This window comes from Empidonax traillii, unplaced genomic scaffold (genome assembly GCF_003031625.1).
Source record: "Empidonax traillii isolate 1590-97213 ecotype Southwest subspecies unplaced genomic scaffold, ASM303162v1 scaffold183:size818647, whole genome shotgun sequence".
Classification (NCBI taxonomy): Eukaryota; Metazoa; Chordata; class Aves; order Passeriformes; family Tyrannidae; genus Empidonax; species Empidonax traillii.
In genome coordinates this window covers 100,876-120,905 of record NW_020955376.1, presented here as the reverse complement: position 1 = coordinate 120,905, position 20,030 = coordinate 100,876, and the positions used below count along the sequence as shown (strand labels likewise).

Below are 20,030 nucleotides of genomic sequence, written 5' to 3'. Positions count from 1 at the left end.
GCATGTGAAGAATTAGTGTAGGGAGTCACTTTTCAAATATCTTCTTAAATATACTTATATCAGGTAGAAATACTATATTTTTGAGATGCACAAGAGTAAATTAAGGCAATATAAAACATTGTTAAAATAGTATAAGAAGCTGTCTGCAAAGATTTTTGCTCATTAAAATACCCTTACTTTTACATCTTTCCACTTAAATCAGAATTTGTGTCCCACCTTGTGAGAAAACCGGGGCAGGGGCAACCATACACCCACATTTATTCCTTCTCCCCAAAAAAACAAGGTGTTTCTACTCTGTGGAAACAGTAAGAAAAAAGTGGATTTCAGACAGAGATACTTGAGGCACTGAAGACCTAATGTAGATTACTTTATTGCTGGGGTTTTTTTTGCAGTGTTAATATATGAAAGAGAGAGAGTGCCCCAGACAAGAAGGAAATGGCACTGAGAAAGTGGTTTGTTCTGTTTGATGTGATTAGCAGTTTCCTTGGAAGCTTCAAGGATTCCTTTATTTGAGCAAGAGCACAGTGTTACTTTACTGTTCCTCAAAGTTAGGCAAATAAGGTTATTAAGATGCTGCAAGTTCTAGGATTGTGTTCTAGTCACAGAGACTGTTGCAGACTGGGAACAGATAATTTAATTTTTGTACTGAACCACTAATTCCAAGTGTAAAAATTAGCTAAATTAGCCATTAAAAAAAGTAATTCCAGTATTTTTACTTGTTTAAAAGTACATTCCTTGTTTTATCTTCCTTCCCTCATTAATCTGCATAATCTAGTAGCTCCCCTTACCATTTTGTTAGCCAAAATTTGAAATTGGGCTTTTGTTTGTTCTTTTTTTTCTGTATGTCATGAGCAAAGTGGTAAAACTGTCCTTATTCTGTGGCTTTCCATCCCTTCTACAGCCTCTCAACCTGCGTTATTTTGGTTAAAAAAGAACCTATTGCCTATGTGGCAGAGGAGCCTTGAAGTCTAAGCAGCTTCATATTCCTCAGTTTCAAAAGCAGACAAAATAGTACTTTTCATTAGGTATATCTAGGTAGTGATATAGTGTTCCAGAGTAATTCTAGACTTGATGTTGCTGCAAAACAGGTTTAAGTCCAGTGCACAGTAACTAATCTGTACTGGTTTTACTTCTAATTTGTTTTAGTGAATGAGTACAACAATGGGATTGCCCATCTTATTGCTGTACAGTTAATATAAAAGGCTGTGTGAGAAAAAAAAATCAGCTAGAAAGTTTTACTGCTTGCTGGTTATTGAACTGTTTTATTTATTCTCACCAGTGTCATTTTTTCCTCCATAAAAGAGGCTGAATTAAAATTTTCCCTGGATTAAAGCATACTAAGACATCAGAAAAGAATTCTTTTTATTTTAAATACACCAAACTATACACTTGGCTAAATATATTATTTGCTGATTTTTTTTTTTTTTTTTGCTATTTCTCATTCTATGTCGTATCTCATTGGCCCAGTAAGACCATCTATTCATTGTTTGTTTTGCCTTTGGTAGAAAATGCAGAAAAAATGCATATTTGTTTTTACATTCATATTAATTTGCCCACTCACAAAAATAAAACTGTAAAATGCTGATTATGTTCTAGAGGCATATTCCTTTCCTGGGCTTATATCAGAACTTCACAAATTAACTGCTAATAGCTAACAAATACTGAGAGAGTGGCAAGGCAGCACGACTATTACCCACGCTGTTAAGTTTAAGGTTTGTTTGTCTGACATGTGAAATGTTCCATGTGTTTGTTTTAATGCTGTCATCTTTGATTTTATTTATGAGAAATAGATGAGATACTTTTAGAATAACTTGAAAATAACTTCCCGTCATCATGCATGGAGTCATTAGAGACCTTGACTCAAGAGACCTGTGAGTCCTATGCTGTAACTACATTACAACACTGTGATGCTCAGAAACAGGATCCTGCCTGTAATGACACCCAAGTCTTTGGCATTTTTCCTGATATCTCAGATTGGAGATTTGTGTGACTTGGTTTTTACATTTACTCTTCATCTTTTTCTCCAGTGTTGATATCCAAATATTTCTCCTGTAGGAAGTAGCTTTATTCTTACTATTCATCTGTAACAGATTATATTTTAAAGGCAAAATATTGATGTTTTCCTTGTCTATACTTTTAACTTCTGACACTTCCTTTTTATGTCCTTTTATTCAGTTGTTCCTAGAACAACATACCACCCTAGTGCCAATTTGGAAAGTATTTTTCACCCTCCAGATTATTGGAGACCGTTCATATATGAGAAGCTCTACAACATTATTTCTTCTGCACTACAGAAGACATTACTCTGGAATGCCATAAAGTGCATTTGTGATGATTGCTGTTAAAATATATATTTTCTCCAACTGTTATTACATTGTGGTCCTCCAAATACCACATTTCCCTGTCTAAAAGCATAATCCAGTGTAAGAAAGCACTCCGAAAACATTTGAAAATAACTAAATAAGAGTTTTGAAAAAAATACCAACTCAGTTAGTTTCCTGCAGGTAGCAATGGCTACTTAAAATTCCATTCCTCCTCTCCCCTAGAGGTTTGAAAATCGTTACAACACTTAAAGTTCCTTTATTCCTATGATATTCAATCTCCACCAACCACATAGTTTAGTTCATTTTACATGTTGCATCCCTGGGATTCTATTCTAATTTATAATAGTGACTAAGTTGGATTTTTATTCCTTAATATGAATGCTTTATCTTTATGTATAGGAAGTACATTTACATGTAATTATGCTTAGAAAGGAGGTTGGCAGTTGTCAAAAACGGTCTGTTCAAGCACAGCCTATTAAAATTTACCCGTGCTTAATCCCTCCCTGTTTTCTTCAGTTGATTACAAAGTAATTCCTGTGCTGCGTATGTCTTAGAAAACTTTAGTAAATTACTCGTATGCACAGAGATGTTTGTGATGGGCTTGCATTGAAGTACTCTGAAACTGCTTTTTCCTTAAGTTTCTGTTTTGAAAAGACTTGGTGACAGGTTGAAGTGGGCTGAACTATAACGTTGTAGTGCCGTGAAAAGCTGTGAGTTTCAAGTGCTCTAGTCCCCTAAGCTTTTTCTGTTCTTGAGGAACTTCATGAAATGCAGGGCCTATTTACATGGCAGAGGCTTTTCCAATTACTAGAAATTGTTTTCACTAACTCTGGATATTTTCTTGCTCTAAACATTCAGAGGCAAGTTTAATTAACTTTTATCTCCAGGGTGTTCCTCATTCTTTATGCTGTCACTTCCTCCTTTATCTTCTTCTTTTCCTTCTCCTTCTCCATCATCTTTCATTACTCTACTGTGTGATATCAGCTTATGACATAACATGAAGGTCAAAGAGGGTTATTTGGGATGCATATTCACTGTTCTCTCCTACTCTTACTTAGGGCACTCCCTTTCGGAGTCCAATAAAAATTGTACCGCATTGGTAGGGGAACAGGAGAGGATAATTTTCCCCAGCTTTTCACCCCCTTTTCTTCCTACATGCCTGTTACAACAGCTTTTGAGATTTTTTAATTCCCTTTGGATGTTAAGGAAAGCATGTTCTTATCACTAAGCCTGCCAGGTCTCCTCAGTGTGGTCAACACCATGTATAGAGACAAGAAAGATTTCTAAGAAGCTTATTCAGAGATCTGCCCTGAAGGTGGATAGTCATGAATGACATGGAATGTGGGAGAAAATTGGCCATTTTGGCAGGAAGTTCTCTGCTCCAGTTGCTTAGAAGTTCACCCCTAAACAACTACAAGACCCTGATAAAGAGACACAATGTTTGCAAGGAGAATGCTGTGGCAATTCGTAGAGAAGCAACTTACTACAGTATACTGGGCTCTGGGTACTATGTATCAGACCCTGTACTTGTCACTGCACAGCATCCTCAGAGGGAGGGGGAGGAAAGCAGGTCAACAACCACCGTGACCACTCAAACTGCAGCTGAAGCAAAGGAACAACCTGTGCTGGTACCAGTTGCCCCTCTACAGAAGGAGAAATACAAGACCAAATCAGTTTGCTAAGTGAAGCCTGAAGAAGAAAAAGGGCCCTCAGAGCAAGAGAAACAAGAGAGCCAGAGATAATCACCCAGTCTGCATCCCCTTGAGCTGCAAGATATGCAAAAATATTTCAGCTGCCAGTCGAGAGAGCCCCTGGTGACCTGTCTGCTCCTATACTGGGATGCCACAGCCAATGATATGAAACTAGGTGGTAGTGAAGCCAGGCTGCTGGGATCCTTGTCCCACGATGTGGCCATTGACAAGGGGATTGGGAAGAGGACAGCCTCTGGAGGTGACTATCAACTGTGAGTACTCTCTTAAGGATAATCTAGTAGTGCATCCAAATAACAAGCAGTCCCTTGTTGATCCAGATGAGGTCCAGCATACACAATCCACATGGCAGAAGTTCCTATGGAGTGTGCCATTTTTGTACACCTACTCATTGGCACTGATGTCAGTGAAAGAAGGGGAACAAACAGTGCTTCAGGTGACTACCCAACTCTAACAACATGAAGATAATCTTTTTTCCTCCCTATTGGCCTGTACCTTGTCTGTGGAAAGACTGTCCAAGACTGTGGACATACTGGAAAGACTCAATCAAATTAGAGAGGAAATGTCCCATTCCCCACCAGTATGGACTGCAATCTCTGCTATTGGGAGCAAGTGCCACCCTGCTCGAGAGAGAGGGTACACACCACGAAGTAACCTGTGGTGCTATCTGCATGATGACATGAGGAAGTGGGATGGAAAACGCACCTCTGCCCTAACAGCATTGGGCACATGAGTTGAGACAAAGAACAACCACCACAGGAAAGCATAAATGCCACTCCAGTTTCAGTGGGTAAGTCTTAGAATCATAGAATTAATTGGGTTGGAAGAGACCTCTGAGACCATGAAGTTCACACAGAACAGGAGACCTAATTTTTACCTTTGATTCTCTTGAGGGGATCTCCATTACTTATTTACAAGAAGTGAGCAACAGGTACTATGAACAGAACTAGAGGAACCCTGCCTTCAGCCAGGTGGAGGAAAGGGGCAATTGGATCTTTGGACTATGTAGACTCAATAACCTGACACATCAGACCCGCAAAAGTGTAAGGTTTTAGTTGACACAGTGCACACAACACATGATGCCTTCAAGATACGTAGGGGCAGAATCCATCTCAATTTCTGAGGTGACAGGGGGGATCCCAACAGCTGACTGCACTGGAAGCTGAAGTGAACCTGACTGGGAATGAATGGCAAAAACTCCCCATTGAGACTGGTCCTGAGGCCCCGTGCAGTCTTGGGATAGATTATGTCAGGAGAGGGTATTTAAAGGATCAAAAAGGCATCGTTGCTTTTGGAATGGCTTCTGTGGAGACAGAGGAAATTAGACAGCAGAATACCTTTCTGGGTCTCTCAGAGGACCCTTCTGCTGTGGCACTGCTGAGGGCCAAAGAAGGACAGGTACTGATCGCTACTACAGCGTGCGCTGTCGACAATACTGCACCAACTGGGACTCTGTGATCCCCATCCATGAGATGATTCGTGAACTGGAGAGCCATGGAGAGGTCAGCAAGACTCATTCACTCTTTAATAGTCCCATATGGCCAGTGCAAGAGTCTAGTGGAGAGTGGAGACTGACTGAAGGAAGTCGCACCATCACTGAGTGCTGCTGTGCAGGACATGCTGGAACTTCAGTACAAACTGGAGTCCAAGGCAGCAAAGTGATGCCACCTTTGGCATTGCTAATGCATTTTTCTCCATTCCTTTGGCATCAAGAGTGCAGGCCAGTTTGCTTTCTCCTGGTGTGGCGTCCAGTACACTTGGAAATGACTGCCCCAGGGGTGGAAGCAGAGTCCTGCTATCTGTTATGAACTGATTCAGACTGCACTGGATAGGGGTGAGGCTCCAGAGCACTTGCAATACATTGATGACATCACTGTGTAGGGCAACACAGCAGAGGAATTTTTTGAGAAAGGGTTAGAAGATAATTCAGATCCTCCTGAAGGCCAGTTTTGCCATAAAGCAAAGTGAGGTCAAGGGACCTGACCAGGAAATTCAGTCTTTAGGAGTAAAGTGTCAAGATAGTTGTCATTAGACTCCTAACAGACATGGTCAACAAAACAGCAGCTACATCCCCACCAAGCAGCAAAAAAGAAAACACAGGCTTTCCTAGGCACTGTGAGTTTATGGAGAGTGCATATTCCAAATTACTGTCAGACTGTAGACCCTCTCTGTGACAGGGTGTGACACAAAAGAAGAGTAATTTCATGTGCAGTCCTGAAAAAAACAAGATTTTTGAATTAATTAACCTAGAGATTGCTCTTGCAGAAGCCCTTGGGTCAGTCAGGACAGGACAAAATGTGAAACATGTCCTCTACACTGCAGCTGGGGAAATGATCCTTCCTGGAGTCTTTGCAAAAACTACCCAGGGAGGCCCAAGGACAACCCATGGGGTTCTAGAGTTGGGGATACAAAGGATCTGAGGCCCATTACACCCCAGCTGAAAAAGAAGTATTGGCAGCTTATGAAGGGGTTCAAGCTGCTTCAGAAATGACTGACACTGAAGCACAGCTCCTCCTGCGAGTGTTGGGCTGGATGTTCAAAGGAAAAGTCCGTTCCATGCAACATGCCACTGATGCTACATGGAGTAAGTGGATTGCAGTGATCACACAGTGAGGTCAAATAGCAAGCCGCAGTCACCCAGGGGTCTTGGAAGTCATCACAAACTGACCCAAAAGCAAAAATGTCGGGGTAGCATTGGAAGAGGAGGAGGAGAAGGTGGCACATACTGAGGAGGCTCCACCATGTAATCAGCTCTCTTTACTGGCAATTCCTGCGTAATTGTAGAGATACATCAAAAGTGGAATAGGACTCTGTGAAGTCTTATGCCATGAGTCTCAGAATCTGTTGAGGGACAGGTGGATTAAATCAGGTTGCAGAGCTGAGAGCTCTCCAGTTGGCTTTATATACCACTGGACAAGAGAAATGGGTAGTGTTCTACCTCTGCACTGACTCGTGTGGTAGCAAATGCCTCTGTGGGGATGGAAAAAGATGGATTAGCAGCACAGAGGGAAACCCAGCTAGGCTGCTGAACTGTGGCAAGACATCACTGCCTGGATAGAGAAGTTGGCTGTAAAAGTACATCATGTAGATGCACACATACCCAGGAGTCGGGCTACTGAAGAACAACACAACAATGGACAAGTGGATTGGGCTGCCAAGGTTAAACTATCTCAGGTGGATCTGGGCTGGCAACATAAGGGTAAATTATTTCTGGCTTGGTGGGCCCATGACACCTCAGGTCATCAGGGAAGAGATGCAATGGACAGATGGGCTTGTGATTGACAGGTGAAGTTCACCATGGACGCTATTTCTCAGGTTTTCCATAACATGTGCTGCACTCAAGCAGGCCAAGCAGGTTAAGCCTCTGTGGCATGGTGAGCAATGATCAAAATATAATAGGGGAAGGCCTGGCACATTGATTATATCACACTCCTGCAAACACACAAAGGCAAGCACTACATGCTTACCATGGTAGAAGTATTAATTGGTGGCTGGAGTGTGCCTTACACTACTGCCAGGAGCCTTGAGAAGCAGGTTCTGTGGCAGCATGCACCCCAGAAAGAATTGAGTTGGACAGCTGGATTCATTTCAAAGATAGCCTCATAGATACCTGAGCCAGAGAGCATGGTATTGAGTGGGTATATCATATTTCCTACCATATACTCACCTCTGGGAAAACTGAATAGTACAGTGGACTGTTAAAAACCACATTGAAAGCAATGGGACCTTCAAGCATTGGGATCTATATTTAGCAAAGGCCGCCTGGTTAGATAACACTGGAGACTTTACCAATAGAGCTGGCCCTACCCAATCAAAACCTCCACGTACTAATAGAAGGGATTAAGACACCATGGTGAACTTGAGGAATGTGTTAGGGAAACCTAATCTCAAGGAAAGACAAACCCATCTCTGGAATTGGTTTTGCTCAAGGACTTGAGTGCACATGGTGGGTAACACAGAGAATGGGGAAAATTGATGTGTACCTCAAGGGGACTTGATTTTTTGGGTGAGAAAAATCTGTAATTTTGAATTCTGTAATATTGGTTGCTGAATGACACTGCCACTGTATGCCATAACTACCATGGACCATGAGTATGGACTGCTCCAGATATAACCAGTCGTGAGTTCCTGATCCAGCTCACCACCTCCTGACAGCACACCAGCCCTCCTGGGAGCCCCAGAAGACATCTAGGGTGGATAGAACCCACAGTCATGAACTAACTGAGCTCAAAAGACATCTTGGAGGGACAGCAGTTGACTATGGAAATGATACCTGTGCTTGTGTATATATGTATATAGTTGGAAGGTGTAGGCTCTGGGCATGACATAGGTGGTATGGAATAAGGGGTGGATAATGTCCTGGTCCTAGCCAGGACAGAGTTAATTTTTGCAGCAGCCAGGAGTAGGCAAGTCTGGGACACAGAAGTTGTTCTATACCACCTCACATGACTGTTGGGGGAAGGGGAAAGGGACTGTCTTCCAGGGAGAAGGAGTTCCTTCTGGTCAAGAAAACATGGTTGAGGGAGCCATCTGGTATTGTGTCAGGGGCTGTTTCCAGTAAATTGTCCTTATCTTAACCCATGATCTTTGCGTTTCGCAGTTTTCCAATTCTCCTCTCATCCTGCCACAGCAAGAGGGGGAGGGGAAAACAGGGGAGCAAGAGCATCAGTGTGATTTGGAGAGTCTTAGTGAGAGCATTGAATTGGGGAGTACCATTCTTAAAGTATGACAGATTATTACTTAAGGGACTCATGAAAGATAACATATTAAAACAAACTGTCTTTCATGTATTATTAATTCATACAGTGGTAGAGTGATTGTAAGAAGTGCGCTTTCATATGTATGACCTTGAAATTAATAAAACAACTTTTTATTATTTCCATTTGAAATGTAGAATGCAATTAATTAATAGCATATCATCATTGTTGAAGACAGAAGAGAAAAAAGTGTTAAACATCTCTGCCTTGTCTGTATCCCTGTTTGTGAGACTCTTCTTACCATATAATGGGCCAGTATTATTTTTGCAGTGCCTTTTGCTATTGACATATTAAAAAAAGATTTTGATTTTTTCCACAATATTGGCCAGCTTTAAATCTAATTGAGCTTTAGCCACATGAATTTTCTCTGTACAATGGCAAGTTCCCATATCATTTGACCTTGCTTCCTCTGGCCATACGCTTTTTTTCATTGTCTTTGCTCCGGAAGAAGATCCCTGCTCTGTCAAGCTGACCTCCTGCCTTGTCTTCTTGACTTCTGATATTTTGGAATCACCTGCTCCTGTTGTGTTAGGCGGTGGTGTTTAAAAAGCACTGATGGATGCCAGCATCTTCAAAGGCATTTTCCCAGGAATCTTACTAACTACTGCCCTGAAATCTGATTTCCTCATATCTAGGGTTGAAATTTTGCTGGCACTCTCCTGTTATCAGAGATTGCTGCATGGTTTCTGTGGCCAGAATGGCCACCTGTTGCCACTTAAACCAAGAGCCCCTCTCTTTTAACAAATCAAATCAAAGCAACAAAACAAGGAGGGCAACTTTTCTAGTCGTCTCTCTTAGTACCTATACCATGAAGTTATCATACTGGTATTTTAGGAATCTTTTGGACCTGTTTGTACCAGCTCTGTTGTATTCCCAGTTAACATCTGGGAGTTGGAGTCCCCCATAAGGACAAGGGCAGTCGATTCAGAGATGTTCCTTAGTTCCTTAAAGATTTGACTCGCTACTGTCATCATCCTGGTTGGATGGCTTATGGTAGACCTCCACAATTACATCAGCTTTGTTTGCCCCTTAATCCTTATGCCAAGAATCTCAACTGTGCCATTTCCAGCTGCAGGCGCCATGCATTCCAGCCCCTCCATTACTTACAGTACTGCTACCCTGTCTTACCTGCTCTGCCTTATCCCTCCTGGAGAGCCTGTAACTGTCCACCATGGTACTTCAGTCACAGAACTCATCCCAACAGTTTTGGTTATGCTGATGATGTCATATCTCTTGAACTGGGTCAGAGCTTCTGTCTCCTCTTGCTTGTTTCTCATGCAGGATACATTGGTGCTAGGAACATTTCAAGTGCAGTTCATTGTAGCCAACACATTGGGAAGCAGACTGAAGGATCTCACTAGCGCTCAGTCCCTCAAATTTTGGTGTTCCATTGCATTATCACTGGCAAGCCTGATTTTATCCCTTTCCTCCTTCCAATCTAGTTTAAAGCTCTGTCAATCAGCCCTGCTAACTCCAGTGCAAAAACCCTTTTCCCCCTCTGAGAAAATGGCATCCCATTAGGTAGGCGTCAGTGGAAGTGATGTTGCACACTGTACTTGGCCCTGGGGCGACTAGCGTGTTTGATGATACAGTGGAAATCTAACCCTCTTGACAGGGCTTACTGGATGTAGCTATCAAAGTAGCAGGTATCCCTGTACTCCATTTGGAACTAAGGAGATGTTTGAGCTGTTTCTGCCATTCTTCTTCTGAAAGTCTCCCTCCTCCAGGTGTGGCTTCTGTCTGTCCACTTTCTCTACTGAAAAACCTTCCTCCCATCACTGCTTCTCAAATTTGGTACCCATGAGGGATTTCTTGGCAATGCAGTCTCCCTCTGGGAAGCTGCAGCTTAACCACATGCCTTTCACCAGGCAGGGAATGATTTATGAATAAATTATCTGCACTGAGCTGATGTGTGCAGGTATTTCTGCCTTTCCAGAGTATAGTTGTACATGCTTTGGTGTTTGAGTGATAGCACTTCAAAACTTATATTGACACCTAACAAAATCATAATGAGAAGAAGGGATGTTCAGGAATTGGGTCTTGTAAAGAATTCTTAAGACAGGCATTTTCCTTTAAATATTAATACATTTTTACAAGACACCACTTCAAACACAAAGCTGTTTACTGAAGCTATTTACTTCTGGCTTTTCAAAATAATTCAGCAAATGAATAAGACATTTGTTTATCAATTAAAGTCAAATAGGCTTTCTTCAAATGAAAAAGAATTAGGCTTTAAAATTAGTCTTCATATGAGAAATAAACTTCAAATTTAGTCATGAAAAATGTTCAGATCGAGTTTGGCAACCAAGTAATGAATTGTGACAGATTAATAGGAAATTAGTTGAGATATACATACAATTGTGAAACCTTTATCCAGCTTTAGGATTAATCAGCATCCAACTTGTCACTTTGATTTTGTGAATAAAGACTAGACTTTTCTTATACATTATGAGTATCTTACTTGTCTGATAAATGAAATGATCTTCTTTGTAATTCTAGCAGTTTAGCATTGCTTTTTTTTTTTTTTTTTTTTTTTTTTTTTTTTTTTTTTTTTTTTTTTTTTTTTTTTTTTTTTTTTTTTTTTTTTTTTTTTTTTTTTTTTTTTTTTCTGTTCCTTCTCTTTTTTTCCTAGGCCTGTTTGTTGTTGGTTTGTATTAATCTATTCCAAACAGGTTATCTTAGAATTTCCCATTTAAGTGTCTCAAAAAGATAGTGGAAAGAAGTTACGCTAATAACAACAAAATAAGGAGTGACTCTACCCAAAACAAGCTGTACCAGGGGAAAGCAACAGTGATTCTTTTCTGTTAATGAGCATCACCTTTACTTCAAAACACACCTATGTTCTCCAGATGTGTGTGTAAGCAGTCTGGCAACCACCACGAGCAGAAGAGTGCCTGTGCACACAACTGACCTCTATTAGCCTTCCCTAAAGCTTGCTATGTTGTTATTTATTTATTTTGACTTTTTAACCTTCTTTATTTATTGGTACTCAGCCTTATATTATCTTTTTATCTTTGTCTCATCAACTCCCCATCTCTTTTCCTATCTGGTCTGAAACTCTGTATCTCCTCTCCACAGCACATCTCTAAAGTTCCCTGCCTGCTCCTTCTTGCTTGTGTCACATTTCTGCAATGGAGCTGCTTAACTGCACAAGGGTGAGGGCATGATTTACTGGTAGAAAACACGCTGTGAAAACTATGTTGCAACAAAAATCACAAAAGTCATAAAAAGCAGGGACAGCTTTCCTGCCATGGGGATGTTATGGATGATCACTGTCACCTGGTAGAGAGCATGGATCGGGGGGGGCAAGGCTTTGCACGATGGGGAAGGGACTGAGCAAACACTGGAGGCTTTGTTTTCCTTCAGCAGCTTCTTGAGATTGTACACTTGCCGTCCAGCTCTGCTTCCAGGCCCATAGTATACCTCTGATGTGAAGAGTGCTTCAAACATTTTTTCTGCTCCCAGAAAGACAACAAGCTTGCAGGGTTGGCCCAAGGCACAACCAGAACATGCCTATACAAAAGCTTTGAGCATACCTGGCATATAGCCAGTCTTAGGCTTACCTCTAAACAACGGTGTGGGCATTGGTGCAATCTCATCTTCCTGGGGAAAGAGTGTGCCTACTGGAGGTTGGGTGGAGATGTATATACATACTAGCAATACGCGTGGGTGAATGCTGGACAAACATTTTGTCTAAATGTAAGACCTGGTTCAAAATCAAGAACTGATATCTAAGACTCCTCTCTGTTGCTGTGAATTATGTATCACCAGTGTATGTCTCTATTACAAAGTGTATGTGTTTCCAGTAGACGTGAAGAGTTTGAAGTGATTGTGGTAATGATGTTAAAATGTGTTCAGAGAAATATTGTAACATGGGTATAAATTTCTATAAAGGGTTGAGTGGTACCAGACATTGTGGATAGTTCTGCATTTAGCATTGAAGAATAAGCAAAGTCAAAGCCTTTAATCACAATGGTTGATGCTTACTTGGAAAAATGTTTGTCTGACTGCAGGCATGGAACCCGTTGTGCTGGAGAAGTGGCAGCCACGGCAAACAACTCACACTGCACAGTAGGAATCGCCTTTAATGCCAAGATTGGAGGTATGTGAAACAATCTCCCACCAAAACCAAAAAAAAGTAACCAAAGAGCCATTTGTGATAAGTGGTGCATTCAGAACATTCTCAGCAAGAGAAGGAGATTTGTATGGGCAACAAACTTAGCTGTGTTAGCAAGTAAAGCTCATTTGTGGAGTGGTCGTTCAATACCAGTACTGAAGGAGTTTGTGTACAGTAGCCCTTCTGCAGTGCTCTCTGGAACACTGCAAACCAAAAAATGGAAAGGTGAGTCTTTTGATGGAAACACAAACCCCAGAATTAGGACTTTCAGGTTTTCTCAGATATTCAGAGCTCTAAGCGATTAACTTTGACAAACCATAAGTAAATGCACACATCAGGAATATTGCCTTGCATATTGTTCCCAAAAAAACACTGTCAAAACATAATGCATTATTGTGTTGTTTGGCTGTGGTTGGAGAGAATGTTCTTTTGATCCCTCTGTGTGATCAGATTATTGCCTAGAAAACAAGATTTAATCGCATGTTTTTGTTCATTCAGCCAAGAGTTCCAAAGAGGTTTCTGTGAATTCTTAGTCATTGGCTCCTAAGTGAAGATCTTTAATTTAGTTTGTGGTGATGATTATCAAGATGTCATCTACATGTCTCCTAGGATGTAGCCACTCTGTGACAGGTTATAACACTTCTAGTGAAGTTTTATCCTGAACTTTAGATGAAGTCATGGGATTGGTATATTGGCTTTCAATAAAAAGACTTGAAGCTCGAACTCATTAATTGTTAATTTTTTGAAATAAAGCCTAAAATAGAGCCCATCTGTGAAAAGAGAAACATGTTTACCTCTATATACACCAGAGAACAGTTCAAAACATATGAGCAGGCAGAGTTGAGGCCTTGTTTCCACAATTAATAATACTGCATCTGTTCTCTACTAGATAGTAGAAGTTTGATCCAAATCAAATGTGAGCACATCTGCATTTCAAATTAGCCAACGCACACATCAACATCCTCATGTCAGCTTTCTGTTTTCCTGCTAATTTCAAGAGGGTAGAAAATACCTGATCCAGGATAAGGTTAGAGTGACGCAGGAAAAAGAATTCCCCTCAGGTGGAGAGCCTGCCTACACAAAACTACCCTGTCAGAATGATTTAGAAAATCAGAACTGGTCAAGTGAGTGAGTTTATGACAGATGAACAGGTTGTCTCATGTGGACGTGGCGTTTAGCCATGTACCAGCAGCTATGAAATCAGATTTGTTGAGTTGTCAAACCAGAATCAGAAGAGAGTTAGTGCAGTGGTAGAGATAAGAGATGGCTTCTGGGGAAGTTTCATTTGTGAATGGAATAGTCACACAACCTGCAACAGCTTGGGCATGGCCTTGAAACATTCTCCAGGAGTAGCAGTGGCATCTTAGTAGGCTATTATTTATTAAGCATTAGGAATGTGCAGTAATAATAAATACCCTCGATGAATAACAGCTGATTTATGGCTTTCTCTAAATGTAGTGTAAAAACTGATTCAAATGGACATACTATGAATGCAGGTAATATGAACAGCAAAGACTGCATATGTGTGCCTTTTAGTTATTTATTTCTAAAAGAAAACTAAACTAGTAACAATTTGTAAACTTCACTGGCGGTACCACCTTTTAAAAGCATCTTTACTTGAAAATAACACTTCAGAAGGCTCAGCAGATAATCTGCAGAAAATCAGAGGCAAGAAGAAATTCCAGGAAAAGGAGGTAAAGCTTCCTCTTCCTCTGGTTGAGTATATTTAAGAGTTTTGCTGCTGCTGACCTCTACTTGGTATGCCTCAGAAAAACCATAAGCTACACATTTGAGTGTACAATGGTTGTGTTCCCTTTCCACAGGCCAGATAAAGTGTAAAAATATTGAATCATATCATGCTGAACTAGTATTCAGCTTGCTTGTTTCCCAGGGATTTAAAGACCCTCTTGAAGAAGAAACTAGAGTTGAGGTGAAGCAATTACATTCTCCTTGCGTAGAGGAGCACCTGGTGGCAGGTTGTGATTTTTGCTCCATCAAGATAAGTATTTTTTACTTCAAACTAAAAAGCATCTCTGGACACATAAGGGATACTAAGGAGATAAAGCAAAAGGGAGAAAAATCTGTCCCATCTGTATTCCATCAAATGCTGGCAGCTGAACAAAGGCAATTAATGATCTTTGTGATGGGAAGTTGTTAACAAGACACCCATCAGTAATGCTCCCTTTTTTCCTGAATGTGTTTGTACTCCTTTTCTCATTTCCAAACATTTAAGAACCTCTGACAACAAATAGGTAAGAAACAAGATCCTTAGAAAGTTTAAGCTTTCCCCTACAATGGTGTAAGTGGGGATGTGATCTGCAGAAAAGAAAATTTGAGTAAAATTACAGTCTGGACCTTCAGTTTTTTACAGGTTGTGACAAGTTTCTTATAAAAAATTGTGCAAGTTTTTGCTTAGCTAAGCTACAGTCCCTTTTTACTACAAGACAAACTAGTGCACCAAAGGGATAGATAATTTTTTAAAAGTTACTCTCTACAGTAATCACACAAAACAAGTTACTATGTACAGAGCTTGTGAGATTTTTTATAAGAAAAATTAGTTAACATGCTGTTATTGTTGCAACTGATTGTGGAAATTGCAAAGCATCTGTGGGGCTTTGGGTACTTAGCTACTTGGCTGGGCTCAAGCACTGATGGGAAAACATTGAATTATGGCACAACAGATGTATATTGTCATCAGCTGATGAGGAATTAGTTCAGCTGTTTCTTTAAGACAGATGCTGATTAGAAACAAGCATTTTAAAAGAAAACTTGCTTTCAGCTCAGTTTTGCTTATTTTCTGTGATTCACTGAAAATTTCTTCTGAGTTAAATGCCACTTAAAATTTGGGAACTATTTGCCACTGCAAATGTTGGGAAAAGTTTGCAGGTCTCTAAAGTCTTAGGCAGAACAATCTGTGAACACAGTCTTTTTTTAAATTACCCTCTGGACAGCTTTTGTTTCCCTATCACCATATGCCAAATGCAGTATGAAAGTTTTGTGATCAGCAGAAGTAAGTACTACAGACATTGGGAGGAGGGAGGGAGGAAGCAAGGAAGCAAGGAAAGAGGATTATTTTTATTGTAAATATCCAGTGAGATGTCTGTTATTCAAAGTCATCTTTCACAGAATCACAGAATCATTTAGTCTGGAAAAGACTTCTTAAGTCTTAGTGCCTCATCCATTTATTTCTGGCACAGCTTGAGGCTGTGTCCTCTCATCCTGTCACTAGTTGCCAGATAGAAGAGGCCAACCCCTACTTGCTACGACCTTCTTTCAGACAGTAGTAGAGAGTGATAAGGTCTATCCTGAGCCTCCTTTTATCCAGGCTGAACACCCTCAGCTCCCTCAATCATTCCTTGTATGACTTACTCTCTAGACCCATCACCAGCTCTGTTGTCCATTTCTGGACATGCTCTAGCATCTCAGTATCTTTCTTGAAGTGAAGGGCCCAGGACTAGACACAGAACTTGAGATGCAGCCTCACCAGTGCGCAGTACAAAAGTACAATCACTTCCCTGATCCTTCTGACCCCACATTCTTGATACAAGCAAGGATGCCATTGGCCTACTTGGCCACCTGGCTGCACTGCTGGCTCACGTGTAGCTGGCTGTCGACCAGCACATCCAGGTCCTTTTCCCTGGACTGATTTCCAGCCACTCTTACCCCAGCCTGTAGCACTGCCTGGGGTTGACATGACCCAAGGGCAGGACCTGGCACTTGCCCTGGTTGAACCTCACACAGTTGGTCTTGGCCAATGACTTCGAAGCATGTGTGTCCATTGTTGGCCAGAGAGAGCAACAGCTAAGTCACAGCCTTGTTGCTGTTGGTTTAGAATAGCCCACTTCACCATTAGCAAAAAAATTCTGGTGTGAATTAATTTAGATGCCAGTTACAGAATTTGGAATTACTGTTCACCCATTGTATATAGCATTTAGACTTGCCACATGGTTATAGAGCCATAAAAAAAAGTTTTATTTTCCTTCTTTCAAAACCAGTGTACCTTTATTCTTTATTTAGAACTGATTTTTAAATTATTAATATTTTAATGTGCTTTAAAGAAATTTAGAACACAACTTCCACCTAGCATTAATTTTCTCAGATTATGCTGAGGTAGAAGAAAAAAACCCTAGAATCCCAGAGCTGCTTTAATGACCATTTTTTATGAAGTCCATAGTGAGATTACAGTTTGTAAAAGTTTATTATCTCACAAAACATGGGCATCTGTTGTGTGAACTGAGAAGTACGGTCACTTTACATTTTTGAGTCAAATAGAGTAAGGAAAAAAATAACTCCTCTTTCAACAAAGCAACCCCTATGCCTTTTGTTAATTGGAATTTAAAGTCTTGGTAAACAAGACAAGTTTCTTTAATCTGAGCTCATAAGCAAAATGAAATGTGTCTGTATTTAAAATATGTAAATTTGGCTTATAAATAGCGTTGGCCTTTTAAAGGAGATGGAATCTGACTTGTTCATTTTGGAAGTAATAATTCCTCTGTATTATACAGTTATTAAATTTTTATTTAATATTTAGCCTCCCTTTGATCACATGTCACACTAACTCTATGTAGGGTTTTTTTTGGTTGAAACTGGCATTGGTGGTTTTATCGGTCAGATTTAACCGCCATCAAAATGTTAGAGTTAGTCAAAAGAACAACTTCCAGGCTTTCTCAGTTTCCAGATTTTAACAGACTTTATTCAGTCTAGTAATCTTAAAACATCATGAGGCCTTTAGCTTTAGAAGTGCTGGTGCATTGACTTGTCCAAAGCCATATGAATGGATTCTTTTAACACAAGAATTTCAGATTATACCTTACAAAAACTTCTTCTGCAAGAGAAGGATGTTCACAATATTGTAATTTTAGGTTGAATAATGTTATATATTTCATAACTTCCTGTAATTGCCTTGCTACAGTGTGTGGTAGTAGTTGTGTACACACAAGAGTTCTCCCCAGTTTCTTCCCTGTGGCCTCATATGTGAAGATTATTTGTCAGTAGAGATCTTTATTACATCTGTTAACATGGTTAGAACTGTGAATGGCTCAAAGTAGATGCTGCAGTTTCACTACAGTATAAAATGAGAAAGAAAATAATTTGTTATCTTTAAGTGACACATACAAACATTTCAAGGTTCAAGTATTTTTTTAATTTTCCTTAGCCTAAAACTCTCCTGTGGGAGTTTGAAGGCTGTATAATGGATAAATGACATGTCGATAATTTTAAAACTTGAAGAAGAACCAAAATGTTCCTACCTTTTTATATTTTTTTCATCCAGGGATATTTTTCTGTGGAAAAACACATATCCAAACAGATTTTTATGCTTCTTTTCTCTAACAACAGTAGAAATCCTTATAATCATTCAGTCCAATGTTATGCACAACAGTTTTCTCCAGGAGAAAACAAATAAGAAATATTCTAAGTTGGTCAGTCCTGTTCGTTGTGTCTTTCATTCTGAAGGTGTGCGGATGCTGGACGGAGATGTGACGGATATGGTAGAAGCAAAGTCTCTGAGCCTTAATCCCCAGCACATCCACATTTACAGTGCCAGCTGGGGGCCTGATGACGACGGTAAGACTGTGGACGGACCTGCTTCTCTGGCACGTCAGGCCTTTGAAAACGGCATCAGAATGGTAAGTCAGCATCAAAGTGCATCTCCTGGATCTGCTCTCCTGTGCAAGTACAAGGGTACTCGTGCCCACTATGTGCCAGTGCAGAGCATAGGGAAAAGGAAAGGATTCTGAAGGAAAGAAGAAAACTTCCTTTGCATAAAGATAAAAATGCATTTTCCTTTGATAGTGACGTGATAGTCAGTCCTGAAGTATCAGCTCTGTTGATTTTCAACTGAAATACGTCATCTAAAACTGCTGTGAGGCAGTAATGTAATTCTACAAGAAATAAGATGACTGAAAAAATGCTAGTTTGCACAGCAGTGCCAGCTCATCAAGTCTGAGTTGTAAGGAAATTCTAAAGCAAAACCTTTGACTTCTTTTCTTTCTTTCTTTGTTTCTTCCTTTCTTTCATTACTTTGTTTCACTTGCTTTCTTAGTATAAGAAGTTGAGGCCTAAAGAAAGTTTACTGCCACGTTTCTTTTAGTGGTTTTGTCTGGTCTCAGAGAACTCACAGTGCTGTGATTAAGGAGACACTAACAGAGCTGCAGGATGCAGGAGAACTTGCCCAAAAAAGTTTTGTGTTTAAACATGGATATGTGTTAGTTTAAATGTCATATTTCATGTAGGGAAGACAACTGTGAAAAGTTCAACCTGAATTTGTGTACCAGAAGGACTCAGCCGTTTCCTTATTGAAATCTCAAAGCTCTCAAACTGGGAATAAATATGATATAAATAAAGAATGTGGAATAATTTGCTAAGAGCATGGATCTTGCCTACAAACATTATAGTTCCATTGTTACTGTTAGCGGTAATATGAGAAGATACCCTACAGAACCCACATGAATTTATTTTACCATTGTTCTATATTTTAAATAAGTACCAGTCTATAGCGGAAACACAGTATTTAATTTTAAAATTCAGAGATGGTCTTTTTTTGATAACAGTGAAGAAAAATTTTGGTGAATTTTTTTTGAGAAATAGTAGAAGTCATATTTAATGCAAGTCAAATTATTATTTTTACAATTTATCTTCTGTTTTATTTTATCAACCTCTTGTTCTGCCTGTAGTTGCCCATGAAGAGTTGAGTAGATCTAAATATTTCCATATTTGGATATTTTGTGTGGCTCTGACTACAAACCCTTTTTCATTTCTACTTGAGAAACAGGAGTTCTTTTTAAAACTTACATAAAAATATACTGATAAGAAACGCAAAACATTTAAGGTTACTCTGTAGTGTTCATTCTGTAAAATATTATATAAACTGAAAGACTGTAAATGTGTGTCGCAATTACCACCTTCCCTAATAGGCTGTTTCCAGACTGAAAATTACTTCAAGATGAACCTGTTCTCTTTCTTTTTAATAAACTGTGCCTTCCCATGTTCAGGCAAAGGTACTTTTTCTGTGTTTCATTTCATTGTCAAAAGCTGTGTTGTTTTAAAAGATGTGGCAAGTGGAAGAGGAAAAGATTAGTTTTGTTTTATGGAAGAAGAAAAGATTAATTTCCTTTTTAACAAA

At 39.9% G+C, this 20,030-nt stretch overlaps 1 protein-coding gene across 5 annotated transcripts in view; it reads left to right on the top strand.

The window, feature by feature from the left end:
• The window catches only part of PCSK5 (proprotein convertase subtilisin/kexin type 5), a 196,088-nt gene that overhangs the window by 78,687 nt on the left and 97,371 nt on the right, over window positions 1–20,030 (top strand). For all 5 annotated transcript variants that reach the window (XM_027886279.1, XM_027886281.1, XM_027886283.1 and 2 more), the window contains 2 exons: window positions 12,804–12,892; window positions 18,362–18,534. In XM_027886279.1, the coding sequence (XP_027742080.1) occupies window positions 12,804–12,892; window positions 18,362–18,534 (262 nt within the window). The remainder of the gene's footprint in view (window positions 1–12,803; window positions 12,893–18,361; window positions 18,535–20,030) is intronic.